Source organism: Saccopteryx bilineata, chromosome 9 (assembly GCF_036850765.1).
Source record: "Saccopteryx bilineata isolate mSacBil1 chromosome 9, mSacBil1_pri_phased_curated, whole genome shotgun sequence".
Classification (NCBI taxonomy): domain Eukaryota; kingdom Metazoa; phylum Chordata; class Mammalia; order Chiroptera; family Emballonuridae; genus Saccopteryx; species Saccopteryx bilineata.
The window spans coordinates 37,299,305-37,323,534 of NC_089498.1; the positions used below are offsets into that span (position 1 = coordinate 37,299,305).

A 24,230-nucleotide genomic window follows, 5' to 3' on the forward strand; every position below is an offset into this window, starting at 1 on the left:
GAAAAAGGATGATCTGTAGCCCACCTAAAACTGGCTGGAACTGTGTAGCTGTCCACCCGGGGGCAGTCCGCCCACTTCCCCTCCCCCACCCCACTTAGTGTACATTTTCTGATGGACTGGAGACCCTACACTGTTTCCACTGACATCTCCCCTCACCATCCCTTCCTTACCCTTATCACCTGCCCTCCAGGGCTGGCTCAGCCTCTGAGGCCAAAGGCTGAATGCATTCACAAATGGTAGCTTTTGGGGGAGAGTGTGGGAGTCCCAGACTCCTTCCAGGCTGCCTTTCACAGGACAAAGCACATTCAGACACACAACCAAAATGTGGCAAAGGGGTTCAGTCCAACCCAAGCTGGGAACCTGGACTGAGAACCACAGAACAGGGACTGGAACCCCTGAGGCCACTGGCTAGGGACTGGATCTGCTTCAGGGACAACCACACTGCAGAAGGGGGAGCTTGGACGGGGACCAGTCTACCCTATCGGTGGTCTTCAGAACTTCCGGGGGCTAGAAATGATACGGTCAGGTCTTAGGGCTCAGTGAGAGGCAGCCCCCAACTTCCTGCCTGGACCCCAGACCATGAGAACAGGAAGACCCCCAGGGCCCTCACCCTCTGTCAGAAGCCAGGAAGTTGTACAGAGGCCCCCCAAGCAGTGGCTGTTGCAGGCAACGGGACCCATTTAAGTTCAGCTGTTTTCCCATAAAAGTAAAAAATTTGAATGAAAGAATTGTCCACTGAGTTTCACCATGATTCAAATTAATTCTACCGAGTCACAGATCTGGAGAAATAAGATTTATCACGAAAACATCAGCAGATACATAACGGTGAGCTCTTGGCTTAGGTGGGATCTGCCTGAGCCCCCAACTTTCTGCAAATATTTTGGAAAGGAGGACACCCACATTGACCCTAAGGCCCCACGGAAACCGTCATCATAAAGAGGAGGAGCTGGCCGTGGAGGCCAGTGGGCCTGAGCCCACCCAGGGCATCCCTAATGGACCCAACACTCTGTGGATGTGTTATCAGTCTCCAGAACCAGCCCTTAGCGCCTCCATTGTCATAACCACCACCATGACCTTTTTAGGGTTTAAAAAACCAAGAACCGCCCAGTGGCTATGGAGAAGGACAGCAACCGTAGCTACAGCCCTGTCCTTGGACCCGGTTTGGGCACAGAGCCATTTCTCCACTGCCCATGTTAGCAACATAGGACGTCAGGAAGGTCGGTGGGGCCTAGGAGCATGTGTTAGGGCTCACCAGGCCCTTCCCTATGGTGGCAGTGAGTGTGGTCTTCTGGTTCACCATGTTGTCCTGAGCCCACCTCTCCACCCCCTCCCACAGCCCTGAGCCTGCAGGCCAAGAGGGGCTGAGCAGGGAGGCCAGCCAGGCAGAAGGGTCACCCCTCTGACCCCCGTGCCACTTTGGGACTGCAGTCTCGCCTTGCCGTCCCATTCTTCCTGGCAGATCTCCCGGACCAGGGCTGAGTGGGGGCTTGGCTCTGATGTCAGGTGACTCCCACTGAAGACGCCTAGGTGGTGAATGGGGAGAAAGGTGGGGGAGGTGTCGGGCACAAGGGGAGGGAGGGAAAGTTCAGCCCCGTCTGGAATGCCTTCCCAGCTCCACCCCAACAGTGGGCTCAGTCCCAGACCAGATGTCATTCTGGGGCATCTCACACACAGATCTTGACCCCCTCCTCCTCCTTTCTGGGTCCCTCCAATTCATTCCGGGCCCAGCAGAGTGGGAAAGGAGTCAGCCCACACCTGAACCCCGCTCTGGGCCCACTGAGTCATGACTCACCTCGCAGGTGAACAGAGCCCGATTCACCCACGGAGAACGGAGCCTAGGGGAACAATCGTCTGCTGTGGAGACAGCACCTGAAACCAGGTCTTCTGGGGGCTGGTGCAAACAAGCATCCAACCGCCAGCCCTGCCTGGCCCCGCCCAGGCCTGCACACAATGGGAGACCCAGTTTCCTGGCTGGATGTAATTTCAGAAGGTGTCTTTGTGTGGGCTTTGTTAACCGAGACACCAGCGACGAGCCAACGCCCAAATCTGCTGGATGTTGGCAAGAAATGCCCTCTGAGGAAAGGGTAGTAAAACAGAAAATACATGAAATGACCGTGACATTAACTAGTAGCGACAGGTGAGGGCAGAGCGAGCCAAGCAAAGGCTTGTAATCAGTCAGGCAAATCTGTGTTCAAATCTTGCCTTGGGCCACTCTGGCTGCAGGACTTCGGGCATCCGACTTAACCTCTCTGAGTCTAAGTTCAGGACAACGATACCTGCCTCACAGGGCGAAGGAAGATGCAATGCAGGCACCGGGACAGTGCCAGGCGCCAGCAGACAATGCCTGGTAGTACGTTTCATGCACACTGAAGCTAATTACATTGTCTCGTTTTAAAAATCATCATCATACACGTGTAGGCAGCTCTGTGGCTTTGAAAGCCATTTTTGTCCATTACTTTATTAGAGCCACACAATGATCCTATCTTTTATTTTTAGCATTTTACTTTAGTTCCTTTAAAACCTAAGTCTTGTTCTTATTGAATACGATTGTCCCAATATTCCATTCTGTTTTTCTTTTTAATTTCTCCACCCCTAGCAACCTTCAGCATAACAATTCTAGGACCATTTTCTATTAATATGAGTTTTCAGATTGCAGCCATATGATGTCTGTTTCCTAATTTAATTAGGTGATTCCTGTTATTAGTTCTTACATGCTCATTATTTTTAATTTGGCATATTTTAATGCACCAAAGAAAAGAGAAGCTCTGGATGGGGACCCCCAGGGCATCTCCTGCAGGGAGGAGGGAAATGTTTCTCCCACCTGCAGAGGGTGGAGGAACCCAGGAAGTGGAGACCGCACCAGAGAAGCAGAAACCGGAAGCCAAGGGCGGGTGCTGCTGCTTCGAATAGTCCAGTCTCAGGTGAAAGAGGGTTGTGGCAGATCAACCCCCACTACATAGACGGGGCACCCTGAGATCAAGGCTTCCCAGGCAGGGCAGCAGTGAGGATCCCTCATGAAGCCTTGCCCCCCAATCAGAAAGGCCCCAAAGGCAGCATCCCCAGGGCCCCCCAAGCCTACTGGGCTCCAGGTTCCTGGAGATATGTATCTGGAGCTTTAGGTCAGATACCCACCTCCTGAAGGGTGGGTATCTGATACCATCCCCCCTTTTTGGCATTCACTGGCCAACTGCATGAATGCTGCCCCCTGCACAACTCCAGGGGGCATCTCACAGTGCAATTTAAGTCTACATTACCCTGGGATTAGCACAGAACACAGCATGAGGGCTGCCCTTAAATGTGCACCCCATCGAGTTGGGCTCAGCCATCTATGCTCCTGGGCTCTGGCCAACCCCAGTCCCCTCTCCTCTCAGTGCCCACACAGAGCCCATCAGGGCTTCAGCTCACTGACCACTCCATGGCACCAGAAAGAACCCCCACAAAGCTATTATGGAATTGACAAGGAAGAGGGGAGCAGGAAGCACAGGAAGCAGGCCACGCTTGGAAGGGGCACTGCTGCAAGCATCCCGAACGAAGCCCTGACTTGGAGAGCCTGGCGCATGCTGTGTCGAGGACAGGCCACTCCAGAGAATGACAGTCAGTGGGTGGTCTTTCTCAGAGTATACTTTTCTTTTCTGTGGCCACAGACAAGTGACTGGAGAGAAGAGAGGATGGCCTCCATGACCCAGTAGTGCTCGGAAAGAGCTTGGACACGCAGCAGGAGCACTGTTTAGAAACACCAAGTTCTGCCCTGGCTGGCTGGTTCAGTGGTAGAGTGTCGGCCCAGTGTGTGGATGTCCTGGGTTCGATTCCTGGTCAGGATACAGAGGAGAAGCGCCCATCTGCTTCTCCACCCCTCCTCCTCTCACTTCTCTCTCTCTCTCTCTCTCTCTCTCTCTCTCTCTCTCTCTCCCCCCCCCCCCCTTCCTCTCTCTCTTCTTTTCCCCTCCTGCAGCCATGGCTTGATTGGGGCAAGTTGGCCACAGGAGCTGAGGATGGCTCCATGGCCTCTGCCACAGGTGCTAAAAAACGGCTCCAGTTAGAACAGAGCAAGGGCCCCAGATGGGCAGAGCATCACCCTCTAGTGGGCTTGCCGGGTGGATCTGGGTCGGAGAGCATGCAGGAGTCTGTCACTAAATAAAAATAAAAAATAAAAGGAAACTCCAGGTTCTGAGAGTTCCAGCCCTGCTGATTTTGCAATGATAGATTGCCAGCTACTTAACAGGATAGATCACTGCAATTACATGTCACTTCTGATATTCACAGTCGCAACAAGGATGTGTCAGCCTTGCAAGGTTTGTAGGAAATATATATGATGTTCTGTAGTGCCGCTAGAAAATGATTTCAGGAAACAGACTTGAGAGGATTCTAATAAAACCCACCTGTCCAGGGAAAGCAGACGGCCCCACGGAAACTGCAGAGGCTGATCTGGAGAGTATGGGCTGGGACACCCTGACCCAGCAGGCTGCCCATGTCAGTGAGGGATGGCCACCTCGCTTCCATTTTCTCAATCATCTGCACACAGGTGATGTTCAAGCTGTGAGAGCCTCACAGCGGTGACGCCTGTGGTCCTGGCCCACCCAGAGCTTTTTGCCTGGTGGTGTGCTCTCAGAGCCCAAGGGACACACCTGGACAAAACGGTCACTGTAGGAACAAGACAAACCCTCTGAGTGCAGTGTAGCCCTCAGCACTGATGCAGGCAGGGCTGTGTGTCCCTGGAAACCGTGGACTGAGAGCGAGGGCCACATTTCCTCTGCCAACACAGCCCCGCCTCCAGGGGACCCCAGCCGGACCCCAGAGTTGGTCAGGCCCGTGGGCTTTGGAACTCTGGCTCTGTCAGTTCTAGCTGTGAGATACTGGGCAAGACCCTCAGCAGTGTGTGCTCTGGGGAGAAAGCCCAGACCCAGAGTCTCAGCCAAGCCTGCTTCACTGCTTCTGCTGGAGGTCAGCTCCTGGTCACCACTTGTGAGAGAGAAAAGGCAAACAAGAAACTCGCAACCCCCTCTTCCAGGAAGCCCTCCTGACTGCTCCAACCAGGACTCTGCCCTCAGCTGTGTGAGAGGAAAGAGTGGGTGGATGACCTGTGAATGAAGCTGCAGGTGGAGGTAAGGTGGGGCAGGTGGGGGCTTCCTGCTTCTCTCGCCTGGTTCTGAGGTCTGTGGGGCTGGAGCTCTGGGCAGAAGGGTGACAGGGCAACTCCACACACACCGCCACATATCACAAATGCCAGCTGCTGGAAACGGAATGTGTGGTCTCCAGCCCCGTCCCCCAGCCCACTCCCTGTCTTGTGTGTTCGCTCAGTGAGTAGTACCCCTGAGCCCCACCTGCCAGAGCCAGAAACCCCAAGCTGAAGTCAACCTGAACCGACGTAGCTGCCTTCCTCACCCCCACATGGTCCAACTCCTGAGCCCCCTGATGCCCTGACTTCACTCTACCCTCTCCCTGCCCGCCCTAGGCCTTGCCGTCTCTTCCAGCCTCACGCAATCCCTCCCAGCTGGGCTCCTTGTGGTTGTTGCCCCCTCCCCTGCCTACAGCAACACAACATGCAGCCTCTACAGTGGGTGTTTTAATAGCCACTCCCCCTCAGAATCCCCTGAGCTCCCCAGGGCCTGCGGCAAAGCCTTGCTCTCCTGCAGCACTCCTGAGGGCTCCCTGTGCCCCGGCCGGACTATGCCTTCAGCCACGAGTCTATATGCACAGGTCACAGTCCAGCCCCAAACCCCTGGGAGTTCTTGCCATGCCACGTTCTCTGATGCCTTCGAGCCTCAATCCATGCTCTTCTCTCTGCCCAGGCTCTGCTCCGGGCCCAGTCCAGGCAATGTCGAGCCTCACAGCTATTGGGGATGCAGTGGGCACCGTGGGCAACAGCCAACTCGGAAGCTGGCTTGAAGCCCAAAGCGTGTGGCCTTGGGCACAGCTCTTATCCTCTCTTACCTCAGCAGTCTCATCTGTCAAATGGTGTAATAGTTCTCACCTCATGGGGTCTTAAAAGCATTAAATGAATGCCAAATACGTGTGAAATGCTTGTGAAGGTGCTGTGATAAGGAGAGTCCCCGAGAGTGTGAGCCAGCATCAGTAGTAGCTGCCAGAGTGTTGACCCTAGGAAGTACTTGTGTGTTGACCCTAGGAAGTACTTGTGTGTTGACCCTAGGAAGTACTTGTGTGTTGACCCTAGGAAGTACTTGGCACCTCGTCTGCAAACAGGAATAATCACTGCTTATAAGAATTATATGCATTCAGGTATGTAAAGTGCCTAGCACAGACCTGGCATGTGGTAAATGCCTGAGGGTTGTTTGTTGTTATTATTATTATTATTATTATTATTATCATCCTTGGGTGCCCGTGTGCCCTGGAAGGAATGCGCTGGGGCAGGCCGTAGACCACGACATCTTCCGAGCTGTCCAGCTCCTTTGTCTGCACTCAGGGCCCCCGAGCAGGGCCTCTGTTCTCGCCATGGCTGGTTTCCTGCCGCGACACCAGCCCTAGTCCCCAGCCCCACCACCCACAACTCCCAGCTTTGGGGAACCAGAGTTAGATTACTGAAACGAAAACTCACTCTGCCAAAAAAACCAAACATTAAAAATAACTATTTATAGTGTGCTAGCAACAGAATTTCTATCATAAAGTCAATTTTTTTTAATGTATCAATGAATAAAGCACTCAATCCACCGGTCACTTTGGCTTCATAGGTCACTAACAACGACACACTTCACCCCATTAAAACAAAACCCATCCCACTCAATAGAATGAAGAAGAAATGATAAATTTACAACAGTGCATTGTGCAGCCCCAATGAATGGATGCATCTAGGCAACTGACATCATAAAACAGTGAGGAGCAATGCGGGCCTCCTGAAGGAAGAACTCGGTACCACATGTGAATTCTGGCCAAAGAACGAAGGAAAAATGGAACCTACACTTCAAGAACAGTTAAAGAACAGAAGACAACACTGAACTGTACCAGGCAGACACAATCGGCAAAAATGCCGGCTATGGGAAACTACAGGACTCGTGACCCAGTTTCCTCCAATAAACAGCAAGAAAGAAATAAAGACGGAGAAGGAATCTTACAATGGAAGAGATTTAAAGACTCACCCACTAACTGCGGTGTGTGGGCCTGACCTGGATACTGAACACAACAAATTGGAAATAAAGGTATTTATACTATTTGTGAGACAACAAGGTATTTGAGCACTGGCTGAACCTTTGATGGTACTATGAAATTACTGAGTGTCAAAAAAAGTTCATGTCTTTTAAACTGAGAACTATATTGAAATGTTTATGGCTGAATTGATACTCCACTTGGTATCTGCCTGAAAATCATATAGAAAGAGGGAAATGGGCAGGGATGTTTGCGGGGCCAGTCTGACCATGCTGGGTGAGGGGGGCATGGGCTTCACTGGACTGTTAGAATATACTTTTGTAGGCCCTGGCCGGTTGGCTCAGCGGTAGAGTGTTGGCCCGGCGTGCAGGAGTCCCGGGTTCGATTCCCGGCCAGGGCACACAGGAGAAGCGCCCATCTGCTTCTCCACCCCTCCCCCTCTCCTTCCTCTCTGTCTCTCTCTTCCCCTCCCGCAGCCAGGGCTCCATTGGAGCAAAGATGGCCTGGGCGCTGGGGATGGCTCTGTGGCCTCTGCCTCAGGCGCTAGGATGGCTCTGGACGCAACAGAGCAACGCCCCAGAGGGGCAAAGCATCGCCCCCTGGTGGGCATGCCGGGTGGATCCTGGTCAGGCGCATGTGGGAGTCTGTCTGACTGCCTCCCCATTTCCAGCTTCGGAAAAATGAAAAAAAAAAAAAAATAGAATATACTTTTGTGTGTGTTCCAAACTCTCCACAATGAAAATTCACAAAGAAAAGCAAATCATGAAAGTTCACAAAGAAAAGCAACCGCCCAGCCATTGGTGTGGAGCCTCTCTCCTGCCTCCCCGGGGCCAGCACGTCAGGATGTGTTTTTCCAGGTCTGGCATGCTCTCTGAGTCTTTCGCCTGGGGAAGGGGCAAGTCTAGTCTCTCCTGGGTCAAGAAATGAGGTTCCTTCAGCCTCAGGGCCTGGCAATATTGAAGAATAAAATGTTGGAAAGGTGAATTCTCTGATAATACAAGAAAATCTAATCTTAGAATGAAGGGAGGTTAACTGGTGGCAACTCACATTTCAAAAGATTTGATTTAAATACAGCAAACGTTTTTTGAAAATATGGCTTGATTTACTAGAGTTGGCAACCCTATAAGATTGCATCAACTGGCATGAGACAGGTGAAGTTTGCTGAGAAATTCAGCGGCAGTTAACACCTGGAGCTGCAAGGGAGAAATCTCAGTGACCTCAACCTTGAGGGAACACAGGTAACTAAGAGCTCGAGGGAACACAGGTAACTAAGAGCTCGGCCAGCCCCCTCAGGCTTGTTTCCAAATCTTCACTTACACCCTCTCTCTCCCACCTTGGTCAGTACCATCAACAGCAGATCCCATTCCTAGGGAACTTTCTGCCACTGTGAAAGACAGAGCAGCCTATGTGGAATTTCCTTTATAGGTCCCTCTGCCCCCAACACTCGGTCTTGCCCAATCCGGATGGCAGCATAGCCGCCCGCATCTGCACCTCCCACAGGCAGAAATCCACCCAGAGAAGGCTTGCTCGGGGCCCTGGGGGCCACCCACCCATGCAACTGGATACATACACTTTGTAAGCACCGGTTTCCAACAGATAAATGTAATCAAGGTTTATATGCTCAGAGAAGCCAACAGGATGGGATTGTTTCACTTGAAAGATCAGAAGAAAATTGTAACTAATGTTGTGGAAAATTACTTTGATATTGCTTTCTTGGTACCGAATCACAATTAGGCTGCTGTGAGAAGTACAGGGAAAGAATAAATGAATAGTAACAAATCAACACAAACAGCCTGTGTCAGGAACACTTTGCACAGGGAAAGTAACGTAAGCATTATTTAAAGTTTTATGACTGTATTCCACGTGATTTACTTAGAGTGTCAAGGTGGCCCATCACCTGGCATGTGGCAAGGGTAGTCCAGCTCCACTCACAGCCAGGAGAACAAGGCTCAAGACCCAAGTGTGCTCCTGGCCTGTATCCGCCAGGCCCATGTGGTCCATGGCTGCAGGGGACGCGGGCTGCAGCTTCCTTCCATCCTTCACACCCTGCCAGCCTGTCTCCAAAATCCTTCCCCCACTCCCCGCCACTAACCACTTCCCCCTAGAGATCTCAGATCCAACCCCACCCAGGAACATAGCGCCTGCCCCTAGATGCACCACGGAGGGGTGCATGGCACCTGTCCCAGCTGGAGCCTTAGACACACATCTCCTCCACGCCCATCCCACAGAACACAGACACTCGCATGAGGACCCTGTGCCCGTGTGCACACCCCCATGACACAAACACACACACACACACACACACACACACACACAGATGCTCCAAGGATGCGCAGTGCCATGTACCCCAAGTCGCGTTTGAGGGCCCCTTTCCAGGAGCTTGCTCCATCTCGGATAATACATAACTGTGGGGCCAACTTTCAGTCCGCCCTGACAGCACTGACTGCCCAGGGGCGGGGGGGGGGGGGGAGGTGATTCTGCTGATACCGACTCCTTAACCTCACATGAGGCTGCAAAGTCTCCACAGAGGAGCCAGTTTGGTCACGTGTCCTTGCTGGGGAGCAGCCAGACCCACTTGTGACAGCCACCATCTGTGAGGGTCCGGCCAGGATTGAGTCAGCACCGATGACTCGCTGCCGTCTCCTGGGACACAAGGCCTTGGCTGCCTCTCACTGACTCTCTGTGATGAAAGAATCAACTCCTCCGCCAGGGCCTCTGGTAGCAGCTGCCAAGCCCGGGGCCCTAGGAGGAGCCTCTGGCCTCCTCCTGCTCCTTCTGCCTCTCCTCCACCTATTGCCTATCGGCCCACACTCTGCCCTGAGAGTGTGAGCTGGCCAGTGATGAGGGGGGTTAGGGAGGAGGCTGCCTGCCACAGGAGCCTGTGCGCCCCCTGAGGGCCAGGTGCCCAGGTCATGCTCCACCTTCCTGTGCTATGTGCTGCTGGTGGGATGGTGTCAGGACCTCAGCCTGAAGCCCCAGCCTCCATTCTGCCTTCCTGTTGTCTGTCCGAGAGCATGCAGCACATGGGTGCCTTCACGGACCCTCCCCTTACAAGGCCCCCAGGAGCCCTGCTGAGAGATGCTAGTTCTCTGGGCCTGGGAACGCTGCTTCCCTCTCACTGCAAAGCAGAGTGACCCTGGCCTTGGCCCTGTGCCCGCTGCCCTCTAGCCTCACTGTGTTCTCTGGGGCAGGGGCTCTGTCCCAGCAGCAGGCACCTAACCAGGCACCTTGCCCAAGCTCCCCTCTCCGCATCCCATCTGCCCAAGGCTCTAGGACCTATCTCCCCTCACTCCACGCCCCGCCCCCCCGTCCCTAGCAGACCTCTGCCGGTCAGGGAGAGGTTGCCCCTCCAGTGGGTCACCAAGGACAGGTGATATAGGAGGCAACAAAGGGGGTGCCAGCAGAAGCAGTTTCAACCTCAGAAAGCCAGGAGGTAACCCAAACCCCTCTGCCCAGGCCAATGGGTATAGATTCAAGGGGTTCCTGAGTTAAGCAGAGAAAGAGTCCCACTTGGGGGCATGGGTTCAGGAAATCATCCACCCATTGATATCCCCGATCATAAGAGGCCCCAAGAGGTGGCAGAAACCTCCCTGAGTCTGAGTTTCACCAAAGGCAACAACCAGCTGAGATCGGCAGTTTGGCCATCATTCCCAAAAGGAGTACACAGGCTAGAGACCAAGAGACCAGAGGCCAGAGGTCAGAGGCCAGAGGCCAGAGCCCTAAGTAGTCTGACATCAGACACAGTGTTCCTGTATTGAGGCTGATGGCTGCCAGGAGGAGGCCAGGACCCCTCCTTTGCCTGCCAGGGGTCTCGGCACACACTTGGCACCAGGGCAGCCTTGGAGGGCAAGCAGGCAGCGGGGCTGAATGCAAGAGCTCACCTGGCACCTGCCGGGGGGCGAGCTCCGTGGAGTCCTGCAGGCTGATGAAGAGGAGGAGGCCTGCGGCTCCAAACAGCAGGATGGACGAAAACATGCAGGCCAGCCGCATCGTTCCCGCGCGCAGGGTCATCCGGGCCTTGCTCCGGGGTCACCTCGTGGGTGTGGGAGGCGAGTTCTTCCCTCATTGTCTACACCAGGTGTCCATCAGGCCGCAGTCTACAGGGCAGAGGGGGAGAAAGATGGTCCATCACCGAGGCACAGGGCGGGCTGAGGCTCCAGTCATTGCACGTGACCAAGTGTAATCCTTAGAGCCCTCAGCCCTTTGGAACTTACTCAGGTGTGTCCCTTCCACCTTTTCAAGCCCCAGGAAGCTGAGGGAAGTCTAGTCACCACCTGTGACTGGGACACCAGCTTCCCTCCAGGGTCTCCTGGTTTGGAACCCCCAGAAAAAACCATGGAGAGAGACATACTCTGGGCTTCACCTGGGCGAGCCCAGAGTAAGGCCCTGAGACCAGAGCCAGAGCCAGTGGCCAACCCTATGTTCCCACCTGCACTGTCCAGACTCTCGGAGCCCTAAACAAGCACATGACATGGTGGGCTCTCGGTACAGGCAGGAATCCAGGTCCTCGTCCCTTGCGACTGGCCCAGTGAACAGAGAGGCCTGGGAACTTCCTCTGCCTTTGTCCTTCTCTATGAGATGCTTGGGACAAGGATGTCCACAGCGCAGGAGACTCTGAGAAGGAGCCTCCCAGGCCCAGAGGACATCAGGGACAGACTGATCCCCCTACCCGGCCATTCCCCCACACCAGCCAGAGCTGCCCTCCCTGACAGACTGATGGAAGGTGAAACTGTAGAATGTCACCTAGTGGGAGCTGAAGCTCTGGCCAGATCATGGTTGTCCCCAGTCCTCAGGTCTTCAGGCCTGAGGCCGAGGTAGGGCCGCCAGACCCAAGTCGGACTGATCCCAAGCTCAAAGGCTGGTGCCTACATTCCTAGATGTCGATGGGCCACTGCAGACCCAGAGCTTGCACATAACTTGCCCCTCACTTGCTTCCTCCTAAAGGGGAAAACATTCCAAATGCCCCAATATCAACCAGCGAGCCCAGCTGGGCCAGGCTGTGGGTCAGAGATGGGGCAACCCAATGCCATTTGTTTTTTTTTTTTTTTTTTTTTTTTTGTATTTTTCTGAAGCTGGAAACGGAGAGAGACAGTCAGACAGACTCTTGCATGCGCCCGACCGGGATCCACCCGGCAATTCCACCAGGGGCGACGCTCTGCCCACCAGGGGGCGATGCTCTGCCCTTCCGGGGTGTCGCTTTTGCCGCGACCAGAGCCACTCTAGAGCCTGGGGCAGAGGCCAAGGAGCCATCCCCAGCGCCCGGGCCATCTTTGCTCCAATGGAGCCTTGGCTGCGGGAGGGGAAGAGAGAGTCAGAGAGGAAGGAGGGGGTGGGGGTGGAGAAGCAAATGGGCGCTTCTCCTATGTGCCCTGGCCGGGAATCGAACCCGGGTCCCCTGCACGCCAGGCCGACACTCTACCGCTGAGCCAACCGGCCAGGGCCAACCATTTGTTTAAAGGAAGGATGTCAGTTCCTGCAGTGGGGCGACAGAGGTGTGGAAGAGGAATCCGCACAACAGGCGGTACCAGACAGGCAGGACCTCCTTTTTGAAAGAGTCACTCTGTCCCCCGACTTTCTCCAATTCTTACCAGGCTGGGCCCAAGGACACTACCCTCTTTCCACCCAAGAAACCCTGGCTTCGCCCATCCTGGACCAGTACAGTGCCTGAGGGAGGCTGAGCCAGGTGGGCAGCTCCCGGCAGCCTCTGAGACCACAGGTGGGTGGCAGGTTGGGCCCCAGCCTGGATGTGCTGCTCGGCACAAGAACGTTTCCACGCTTGGGGTGTCCTCGGGTGCAGGGAGCCCGTTCCTGACCTGGCACCCAGGCGCTGGGGCAGGAAGTCCCAGCTGTTGTCCCTCTGAATCCAGCCTGGGGGGCATGAGGCAGGAAGTGATAATAACAGAAATCCTTCCTTCCCTGCCCAGACAAAAAAAATCCCAAGGACCTGGACTGTTCTCAGGGGCTGAGGAGTATCAAATTGCAGGTTTGGGTTTCTCCTCTCTGCAGTCTCTGTAATTATTTTTTCACTCAGTTAACTTTAATTAACCTGCCCCAGGCCTCTACGCATGAGGAACGCACCCGAATGCCAGCTCTCTGGGCTGTGCTGAACGGGTGGTTCCCACGACCTCTCAGTTTCTCTGTTTGGGAGGTAGCACTGAGCCAGGCTCAGCTTTGCTTCCAGGCTGGCCCAAACCTTGCTGCAATGGCCCCACTTCAGAGAAAGACTGCTGCTTCCTGCTAGCACCGGGGACACCCAGCCCTGGTCTTCCAGTGGGTGAACATGGGCAACCCTATGTTCCCATTCCCAATGGCTCAGACCCTGAAGCCCTTGTGGGGCATGGCCTACCCCTTGGTGGCTGCCTTGGATGAAACTGTCCTGGGGGCCAGTGCAGGCCTCAGGCTGTGTTAAAAGACAAGGTCACTCTCAATGCTGCCCACAGCACCCTCAGTGCCCTGCGGTCTCTCAGGCACTGCGTACAAGGCCCACCGGAGCCAGTCCGGAGGTCCGGGGAAGTGTGAGCCACTGATGGGGGAGGTGAAGCTATTCTCTTCCACCCTCACTCTGCCCTCCACCCGCAGCAGCTGGCTTAACCCCCTTGGGGTTCCCAGGCATCACAGGAAAGACTTGAAAGAGTTGGAGTGGCATTGCACACACTGGTGCAGTGGGGAAAGGATGCATGCACTAGCACACTGACATACAAACACACAAATGCCTGGGCACACACCGGCGAGCACCATCACACCCACGCCATTGATGGTGGTCTCTTGCAAGACCCCAGCTGTAAGGAAATTACCAGAAGCCTTGTTTATGCTGGTCATGGTGTTGGCAAACATTCTGCAGTCACACGGTCCTCCTGAGCCTGACACAAGGCCAGGAGGCCAGTCTGATCTAAGGTGACCTTTGACATTAAGACATTTCATAAGCAAGGAGAGAGAGAAAAAAAAAGAAGAAAGGATGGCAAGTTTATGGCTAAAAGTACTTGGTAAAATAGCTGCTACAGTGTCACCCAGCCTCAGCCCAAATGCGCTATTTGTACAGTGGCTGGCGCTGTAGAAGTCCCTACAGAACAGCTGGTCAGTTTCCTCTTCTCCACAATCTGTCACATTGTCACCATTCGACTTCCCCTGTCGTGGAGTCATGACCCACCCTCACTTGTTTCTGAACTTGCCCAAAACAACCCACCACATGGAACTAGGTTGCAGCAGCCACGAGCCTGGGAGCCAGGATGAGGACCATAGCCCAGCCCCCAAACCCTCGGGAAAAGAGGACACAGCCTCTGAACCCACGCCTTCTCTGTGGTAAGAGCAGCAACCATTAAAATTTTCCTTTTCAAAGACCTTTCCCTTGGTTGGCCCCTGAGAGGATACAAGCTCCTTCTCTACACCCAGACTGGAGTGAGTGCCGTGCACGGCTTCCCCTGCCCAGCCCCTAAGCACCAGACCCTCCCGTCAGTGTTTGCTCTCCCTGAAGACCATCTGACCAGCTAACTCCCTGCTCCGTGCAAATGGGAATCAAAAGGTTAGCATGCCTCCCCTCCTGGGTGACTGGTTCGTAGTCTGGATGGGTCTTAATGTCCTAGGAGGAAGCCAACATCACAGAATCGCTAAGAATTTCCTTTCTTTCAATTTGGGGGGGGGGGGTAGATGAGAGGTCATCGACACACCACCAGACACTCCAGAGAGTGTACACAACTGATCTGTTGTTCCCCTGCGGGTCCTTGTTTACAAAGTCACAGGTTATTTTCAAGGCAACGAGGAGATGCTGGTCCAAAGGCCATTTGTCTCTTTCTCCTGGGAGTCAAGCCGCTGCCTGGGTTATGGACACTAGGATCTGTTATAGGCAAGGCCAGGGTGCCCAGGGCCCCATAAACACATTCGCAGGCCTCTGCTCCTACCTGGGACTGTTGCATCCTCATCATGCACTGTGTCACCCTCAGTTCCACAAGCAGAAAGCCCCCCCTACCTCCTTTCCAAGACCAACAGACAATAAGAAAAAAATAACTGGGGGTTGAGTGGGGAGGGATAAGACAAGGAAAACAAACAGCCCATTGAGTTTCCCAAAGGTCCTGCCTTCATCACAATTCCTAGTCCTCTCAGTGGCTTCTCTGCCTGAGACCTGAATGGCATCGCCAATTTTTACTGTAAGAAAAAAAAATCCAATTAATCTTGTAAACACCTCCTGGGACACAGGGCAAGGCCAAGGATTCCTCCCATTTCCTTATTTATCTGATTTAACAATTTGTCTCTTTGAAATATTCACTTTAGGGCACAAGCAAGGACTTGGGAATTCAGCCAAAACACACGCACCTGCAGCGGCGACGGGGCAACAGGTGGACGGACGGTGGCTCCAAGGACACGCTTGGCTGCAGCTGCTCCAAGGCCTGGATGCTCCCCCAGTCACCCAGAGGACCCCTTCTGGCTGTGGGGACCCACCACACACCCCAGTGGAGGCCGCAGGAGGCGTCTGGGCACATGCCCATGGGTGCACCCACTTGGCGTGTAGACCCCGGGCTGGGAAAGTTCTCTGTCCAGTCTCCTCGCACAGGCTGGAGTGAACAATGACGTCCCTCCCTCCCGGCTGAGGGCTCCAGGAGAAGCTGCTCATTGAGAGAGAGAGAGAGAGAGGCTGCTATGGCAACTTGAGGAGAATGGAGCCAGGCACTGCCGTCACCTTGAATCCGGCACCGAGCATCAGTCCTGGCGGCAGAGGGGCCCGCCTTGGCTCTAACCCCTGCCCGGACGGCCCTGGGGCTGACCTCCACTTTCCTCCTCAGCCTCCTGGCCTCGGGAACTCATTTGCTCCTCGCTGAAATGAAGCACACAGCTCAGTCCCCTGAGAACACCACCTCCATCTGTTTTGTCAGACAAGTTCTTCCGTGTGTGCGGCTCCTGCTTTACTTCTGAGATGGGGTTCCTCTTGATTTCAGATCATTAAAATCCTGCAGCTAATTAAAACCGCTCTAATGGTAGCGGCAGCGGGAGCAAACTCTGGGACGAGTCCCTCCAGTTCTATGCGTAGGCTTCAAGTTGCAATGCTCTGCGAAGATGAAGATGACGAATGGCTGCAAGGGCTGGGACTGCAGGGCGGGGTTGCGGGCTCGGAATAGCTCCGGCCGGAGCCTCCGCCCACGACCGGGAGCGCTGACCTGGGTCCTGAAATACCCAGGGCCCAGCCCCGGGGTTGGTACCCAGGCCCTCAAGGCTGCACCCCATACTTAGGGCAGGAAATTTTCCTGCCACCCACCTCCCTGTCACAAGGCAGGAATTCCCTTTAATCCCCCGAGATCCCTGAAGTGGGGAGAAGGGAGTCCTAAAGCAGAGGCCAAGGTGTAAATCAGGCTCAAACAGCCCCAAAGCCTTGTCCCCATGGCCCTACCAGGAACACCACAGCCCAGCTTCCCACAGTTGCTTATAAAGGCTGGGGGGGGGGGGAGGGTAACACACAGCTGTGGCAAGGAGGTCCTGAGAGCCTGGCCACAGTGCCCCAGGCTGCAAGGCCCCTGACAGCTGTTAGGTACAGAACCACATCACAAATACCACCTCTGCCCAGGACTTCCTATATTTTCAGGGCATTTTATGCCAATGGGGCAGGATAGGAGATAGTAGTTCTGCAGAGGTAGAGAAATCAAATCACTCTTCACCTCCACCCTGACAGTATGGAATGAAGACTCAGTACCCCAAATCTCTTGAATGTGTCCCTCAAAGACAGCCCTCCCCCAGAGTGTGGGGAGTGTCCCCATGCCTGCCTCAGACTCTCAGAGTCTGGGGAGCAGGGCTGGGCCTCTCCTCACTCTGTATTCCCAGCACCGCTGCACAGTGCCTGGCACCGGAAGGTGATCGATAACCTCTCCAGCATGTCGGACGAGCACGAGTTACTAGATGAAGGTATCTGAGCCACGTGGAGGGAGGTACTCCATGGACCTGGAATTTTAAAAAGGTCATTTATGTTTCAGGGAGCTGCGCGTTTGTTTTTATCAGGTCTGGGTTAGAATCAGGTCTGAATTATAGCCCAGTCTCATGAGAGAAGAAGAGACTCCACCAGGGAGCCTGACCACCTGGCGGCTCCCGCTGCTGAAAGCACACCCCCTGAAAGGGCAGCACTTTTTCCTCCCCTCATGTTGGTAGGACAGATTTCAAACTGTGGCGCTTGAAGACTACTTCATATACTTGTAGAGGTAAATGTTGACTCTCTATATGTGCATGCACCGTAGCACATGTAATATATACACAAAGAGACAGTCAAGACATTTAAATGCCATTAAATAGATGACCCACAAATATATAAGATTGTGTTAGAAAAATTCCCAAACAAAATCAGAGTTTAAATATGTTGAGTTAAAAGTAATTGAGAGCAACACGTGCATGCCATGAGGACATTATGCCATGCGAAACAAGCCAGTCACAATAGGGCAAATACTGGGTTTCACTAGTCACATTCAGAGACAGAAAGTAGAAGAGTAGTCACCAAAGGCTGTGGGGAGGGAGAAATGGGGAATTATTAATTAAGAGGTACAGAGGTTCAGCTAGGAAAGATGAAAAAAGTTCTGGAGATGGATGATGGTGACGGTTGCACAGCAGTGTAAATATACTTAATGCCTCTGGACTTAAAAATGGAAAATTTTAGGTACATATTTTACCATAATAAAAAAAGTCAATGAAAGCAAATGGAAGTTTGATACTGAGCAGAAATCACTCTCTACCCGCTGGTTTCACTCATCCCATAGGTGAGTGGGTGTGGGCCCAGAAGCTGAGCAGGCCCAGAGCAGTCAAGTTCCTGACTGTGTGAAACATGACCAGGACATGGCAGCTGAGTCTGTGGCCCCAGGAAGCCTGCCCAAGCAGCAGGATGTTATGAGATGCATACAGGCTAAGGGTGGAGAGCTCAGGTTCCAGGCCTGGCTGCCCCTCCAATCACCGGTGTGACTCTCAAATTTTGATTTTCCTAATCACAGAATCAGTCTGAATCCAAAATATCCACTGTAGATGAGTTCCCAGGTTGCTTGCAACTCTGGTGTGAGACAAATGTCTTGGAGAACAGAGAGGCTCCTTATCAATTTCATTTGCAAGAGGCCACTGTCAGACAGAACAGGTGGCCCTCTGGTGAGGACATCCCTACCCAAACGGTTGCCACAAACCTGGGTCACTGCTGTGGACCAAAGCTGCCAAGCCATCTCCCTTTGAGACAACTTTGTCCTTGTAGAAGAAGCAAAGGCCTGTGATGCAAGTGTCAAATTGGAAATTGTGTTCTCAGGTTCTTTCTTTTTTATTTTTTTATTTTATTTTATTTTATTTATTTAATGGGGCAATATCAATAAATCAGGATACATATATTCAAAAATAACATGTCCAGGTTATCTTGTTGTTCAATTATGTTGCATACCCATCACCCAAAGTCAGATTGTCCTCTGTCACCTTCTATCTAGTTTTCTTTGTGCCCCTCCCCCTCTCCCTTTCCCTCTCCCTCTCCCCCCTCCCCCCGTAACCACCACACTCTTATCAATGTCTCTTAGTCTCACTTTTATGTCCCACCTACGTATGGAATAATGCAGTTCCTGGTTTTTTTCTGATTTACTTATTTCACTTCGTATAATGTTATCAAGATCCCACCATTTTGCTGTAAATGATCCGATGTCATTATTTCTTATGGCTGAGTAGTATTCCATAGTGTATATGTGCCACATCTTCTTTATCCAGTCATCTATTGATGGGCTTTTTGGTTGTTTCCATATCCTCAGGTTCTTTCTGATCTACAAAGCCATGCTTTCCTGAGGCCTGCCTGGCTGAGGCGAGTCCCATGGAGGGCCACTCCCTACTGAGGTGACCACTGCTCTGTCTGAACCCTTACACTGAGCCCAGCTAGGAGAACACCTCACTTAACTGATACAAATCATTTCAAGGCAGAAATCTAAACAAGGCTAATGATGGGGAACCCATGATATTTATTGCACATGTAATATATGCACTTTGGTGATTTAAAAATCATTAATTTTTAAAGAATTTAAAAGGGCAACACGAAGAATCCTTATGGTGATTTAAACGTGCTCTGCTTTGACTACACCAATGTGAATGCCCTCACTGTGCTACTGTACCGTATTTATGTGAGACATTACTATTCGGAGAAATAAGATAAAGGGGACACAGGATTTCTCTGTATTATTTTTTACAACTATGTGTGGATCTAAAATTATCTCAAAATAAAAAGTTCTATTTAAAAAAAATGAGAACTTAAAAATAAAAGTCACTGGCCTTTCAGCTGATGCATAATGGAAGCACATTCTAATGTTGTGCACGTAAATAATAAATAACCATTTTCATGGATCAGCGCCATCCTCTGTTGTATAAGAAACATTTTAAAGTTAAGGGACTATGCCTTTAATAGGAAAATCTGATGTGTTAGCAACTACTGGTTGATCTTTGTGCATTTTTCAATTGCAAAATGCACTTTAAAAATGCAAACAATTATTAATATTGATTTGGACTAAAACAATATTGAATTTCAATATATTTTCAGCACTTTTATGAATTACCCTGTAGCTACGTGGTGATTATGATAAAAGAGTATTTGCATGCTCAATTTCTTTTCAGTGAGGAACCTGGAAGAGGGCTGCTGTGATCCTGGCACAGTGAACTTCACAGGGACAAGAATGGCTCCAAAGTCCTCAGTTCGGCCCTCAAACTTAACAGTTGGCACAGACTTTCAGAGCCACTTTCCTCTCTGGGGCTTATCCAGACCGATACTGCAGAGCACAGGCAACAAACACCTGCTCCAGGCCTGGAATGGGATCTAGTGTCTCCACTTCTAGGAAAGGAACAGGAAAGAAATGATATTTATCATACTTTGTTAACTTCCCAGGCATATATATATATATATATATATATATATATATATATATATATATAGACATCCCACACAGGTTTTGTGCAATAACCTCTCGAAATGAAAACCACTATCCTCATTTGTCATAGGTTTGATTCTCTTTAAGGAGCTGTTGAGATGGAGCTTGGGGTGCAGATGTTTATTAAAGATCAGCACCTATGAAGGGACAAGGGAGGATGCTGGAGTGGGCAGGAGAAGTCGAACAGGGAGGCAGCACCAGCCAAGCCTGGACGGGAGCTCTGGAGAGGTATAGCCTGTCGCAGTTCCCACAACAGGCTTAAGTGGCCACACCTTCCGACCTCCAGGACTCAGCAGCTGAATGTGGGTTGCTCAGGGAAGGGTGTGACCTGGGATGAGGCAGTTTGTTGCAGCTGAGGCAGATCCTGAAGGAGCTGACAGCTGGGGGCAGGCTGCTGACCACACATCCTGTGGGTGATCACTGAGTCCTTCCTGAAAGGGGATCTGAGCAGTATAGTTTCAAGCCCACCACTCTGTTTTACAGAGGATGAAATGAAGAACCAGAGAGACTAAACATGGCCAAGGTTACACAGTAAATAAACCATCCCAGATCTGTCTGACTCGCTTCTCCCAAACAGAAGCATACACCAGACTGTCCTGACCTTCGAAAGTCTCCAGAGGAAAATGCAGAGTTTGACTGCGTAAGCAGATACCCTCACTTCACCTCTACTAACATCCCTGCAGCACGCATGCACGCATGTGTGTGCGCACACGCTCACTTCTTGGCAACTATCTCATTGCTGATGGAGGGCGGGGCACAGATTGTTTGGGTTCAAGTTCCCCTGACAGCTCAGCCTGGAGAGCATCTCCCCCAGCAGAGCCTTGATCAGGCCAAGAGCAGCAGACAATGCACGATGCTGTACAGCCTCCTTTTACTTTTAGAAAGCACTGAGCTATTCACATTTTCTAGCTGCTCTGACATCCACAGACACAGCAGGGAAAATTACAAAGAGGAAACAGATTACATATTTACTCTTCAAAATTGAAAATTGGGGTACAACCTGGGCAGAAAGGAGTGTATGAGTAAACCCAGAATGCCCTGGCCCCTGGCAGGGTGCAACTGCCTCCAAGCTGCTACCAGCAATCCACAGACTCTAGAAAAGAGGAGAATGGCAAGGAGGTTTGGCTTCCTTCCAGGGAATCCCTCTTCCTGTGCCAGCCACAGGAAGCCCCAGAGGACTTGCCTTTGTGTACCCTGCTGCCAATAGTGCCTGGCACAGAGTAGGAACTTGGGCAGTGTGTGAGAAGCAAAGGGAGTTATAGTAAGAGGAGGGAGGAGGGTAAGAGATGCTTGCATACTAGGGCCAGCTGGGTCCCATGAACTGAGGTCATGTGGAGCCCAGCAGGTGTGCCCTGCATGCCCTCACAGTGTGCACTCACAGCCATCCTCTTTGGGAGAAGGCTGGCCTCTCTAAGCTGGCTCCAAGACTGACTGTGATGTTCTTGATTCCCAGTAGCATGACATGATTTTCCCTGGAGTTGTCCTCAAAACAAATTGATTTCTCCCAACCTGAGGACTCAAAGAGTAAGAACATGGCAGAACAATCAAGTCTGTTGGCTTTGTCTTGATTGTTCTGTGGATAATCAGGTCTCTTGCAGGCTACTGGGAGTGATCTAGAAGTTCTAATGAGTGGGTTATGCATAAAACAGGAGCCTGCCTTCTCTGTGAGCCTCTGCCTCATGTTTCCAGTTGACATCCCATGCTTCAAGGCTCCTCTACCTCTCTAACCCCCCAATGCCTGCCCTTTCTTTCACCACAGGGTGCTGAAAAGATGGAAATGTAGATCCACCATAACCCACCCACCCTTGTTCCCCCACGTACAACTGTCGACTCTGCCTCCTGCGTGTGTTCTATCTTTTCCAGCGAGGCTAGTTCAGCACTGGTGGCCTGGACAGCTCCACATCCACATCAGTCTCAGGAGTACATTTGCTGTCACTCCCCTGTTCAAAACTGTTCGAGGGCCCCCAGTTGCCCAATGGTCCAAGTTTAAATGTCTCAGCATGCCCCACAAGGCCTGTGAGTAATCAGTCTCTGCCAACCTCCAACATCCAGTCTCATCTCTCACCATTCCCTGACAACCCTCAGACCAGGTGAGGGACCCCTGTGTGTTCCCAGAGCCCCTGAGATTGCCTCCAACACAGCTAACAGAGGTTAGTGCAGGGAAAAGAGCACTGGGCTCTGAAATGTCTGCTACTGAGCCTTAAATTTTCTCGCTGGGACACTCAGCATCATACACTCTCGAGCTTCTTTCTTTCCAACCAGTACGTGGGTTCCTAGTAAACCGATACCACAGGGTATTTGTGAGATTCCTGTTGTGGTGAGGTGTCCTGGGGGTGGAGGAAAGAGGCTCATGGCCGGTGGGGTGGGACGCTGGCTCCCAATCCTCTGCTGGCAGGGCACATGCTCCTCTTCAGTCAGTCTTGCCCTTCTTGCCAAATGGTGTTGTTGACTTGTTTGCATACTTTGCACAATAGAGAAAGGGACCTTGTTTTTCTCTCCATGAGCCTGCAGCCTTTTTCTGCTGTCCCAAGTCCCAGGTGTCCTCATCTCTCAGCTTTAAGGACACAGAAAAGTTGCTTAACCTTTATGATCCCTGGACATGGCCCTCTGTGGCATGTTTGCCAGGCTGGATGATGGGCTGAAGAAGCAGGCAGCACCCGTTGACAGTGAGCACCTGAAATCAGCATGGCACCCACGCAGGCCCCCTGCTGTGCCCTGCGCCACTCTCGTCCAAAGGGTCACTTGAGCCCTGACTTCTTACATGGCTGATGAGAAGAATAAGACACAGGTGGAAATACACATTGTATGATGAGACCCAGAGTGACCAATTATTGGTCTTCAGTGAACAACTGTTTGAAACAGCCCATTTCCTATAATAACCGTATGACATTCCTATAATGAAAATTGTTTTTAAAGCAACATATCCAATGACCCTCGGTAGCAGATCCAGACTTTCAGATCTTTTAATTTGGAAACTTAGATTTTAACTTGAAAATGTCCAAATTCTCAAATTGGCAAGCAATGCTCATTTTAAAAACCCATATGAGTGAATCAAAACTCAGGTCCAAGCTGGATTTGGCCTGGGGTCTTCCTGTTGCCACTCCGGCCAGAAAAAATGATTACCTCGGTTGGGGAAAAGCACCCGACCTCTGGATAAAAATGATGGTTACAGTTCAAGGAACATCATGCAGAATCAGCTGAGGAGAGAAAAAGCCTGCGAGCTGGTGGGTGTGGGGAGAGGCACAGCAGCCTCAGTGGTCAGGAGCTGAACAGCCCTCAGACAGAAACACGTGAGTCCAGCTTAGGGCATCTGCCTCTGCCCGGAGGACGGTCGCTGAGGTGGGACAGGAGAACCAGCGGCACAGGGTCCCCACCCAGCCGTGGCACACACGTGTACATACACACTCACATTCATGTGCATCTGTTATGTGTTGAATGGTGTACCTCCCAAAAATTTCATATGTTGAAGTCCTAACTTACTCCCAATACTTCATAATGTGATCTTCCTCGGAGATAGGGTTATCCAACAGGTCATTAAGATGAGGTCATGCTGGAGTAGAGTGAGCCCCTAACCCTATATGACCAATGTTCTTATAAAAATGGAAAATCTGGACACAGACATGCACACAGAGAGACTTCCGTGTGAGGACAGAGGCAGAGATCTAGCAGCCAGGGGACACCAAAGGTGGCCAGCGGAGCTGCAGAAGCTAAGGGGGAGGCCTGAACAGACTCTCCCTCACCACACTCAGAGGGGACCAGCACTGCTGACACCTGCCTCTCAGACTTCTAGCCTCCAGAACTGTGGGACAATAAATGACGGTTGTTTAAGCCCCCCAGTCCGTGTCATTGGTACAGCAGACAAAGCACATAACACAGCCCCTGTGGCGGAAGGCTCAGCCAGCCCTGCAGGATGTGTGTCCTCAGAAGGAGACTGAGGTGTTGCCAGGAGACCAGCTCTTGCCTCGCTCTATGATTGCCATCTAATGTGTGCAGACAGTGTCAGCCTGAGCATTTGACATGACCCTGTGTCAACCAGGATGTTTTTTTGCAGGTGAGCAATAGAAAACCCAGTTCAGTAAGAGTTCTGTAGTTGGATGGCATCACTGGGGACTCAAGTCCATTCAGTGGCTCAGATTTTCTGTCCTTGGGGCAGGTTTTATCCTCAGATAGCTCCTGCATGACTGCATGGTTGCAGCACAGTCTAGCCAGTCTAGCCTACAGGTATCCTCATTACAT

At 52.0% G+C, this 24,230-nt stretch overlaps 1 protein-coding gene across 5 annotated transcripts in view; it reads right to left on the reverse strand.

Moving 5' to 3' along the window:
- The window catches only part of CHST8 (carbohydrate sulfotransferase 8), a 121,950-nt gene that overhangs the window by 58,648 nt on the left and 39,072 nt on the right, over positions 1-24,230 (reverse strand). For 4 of the 5 annotated variants that reach the window (XM_066243707.1, XM_066243705.1, XM_066243706.1 and 1 more), the window contains one exon: positions 10,980-11,195. In XM_066243707.1, the coding sequence (XP_066099804.1) occupies positions 10,980-11,109 (130 nt within the window). In that variant the 5' untranslated portion in view covers positions 11,110-11,195. Of the gene's footprint in view, positions 1-10,979; positions 11,196-15,405; positions 15,491-24,230 lie in introns of those variants that run through there. The other variant, XM_066243708.1, reaches the window with a different exon arrangement.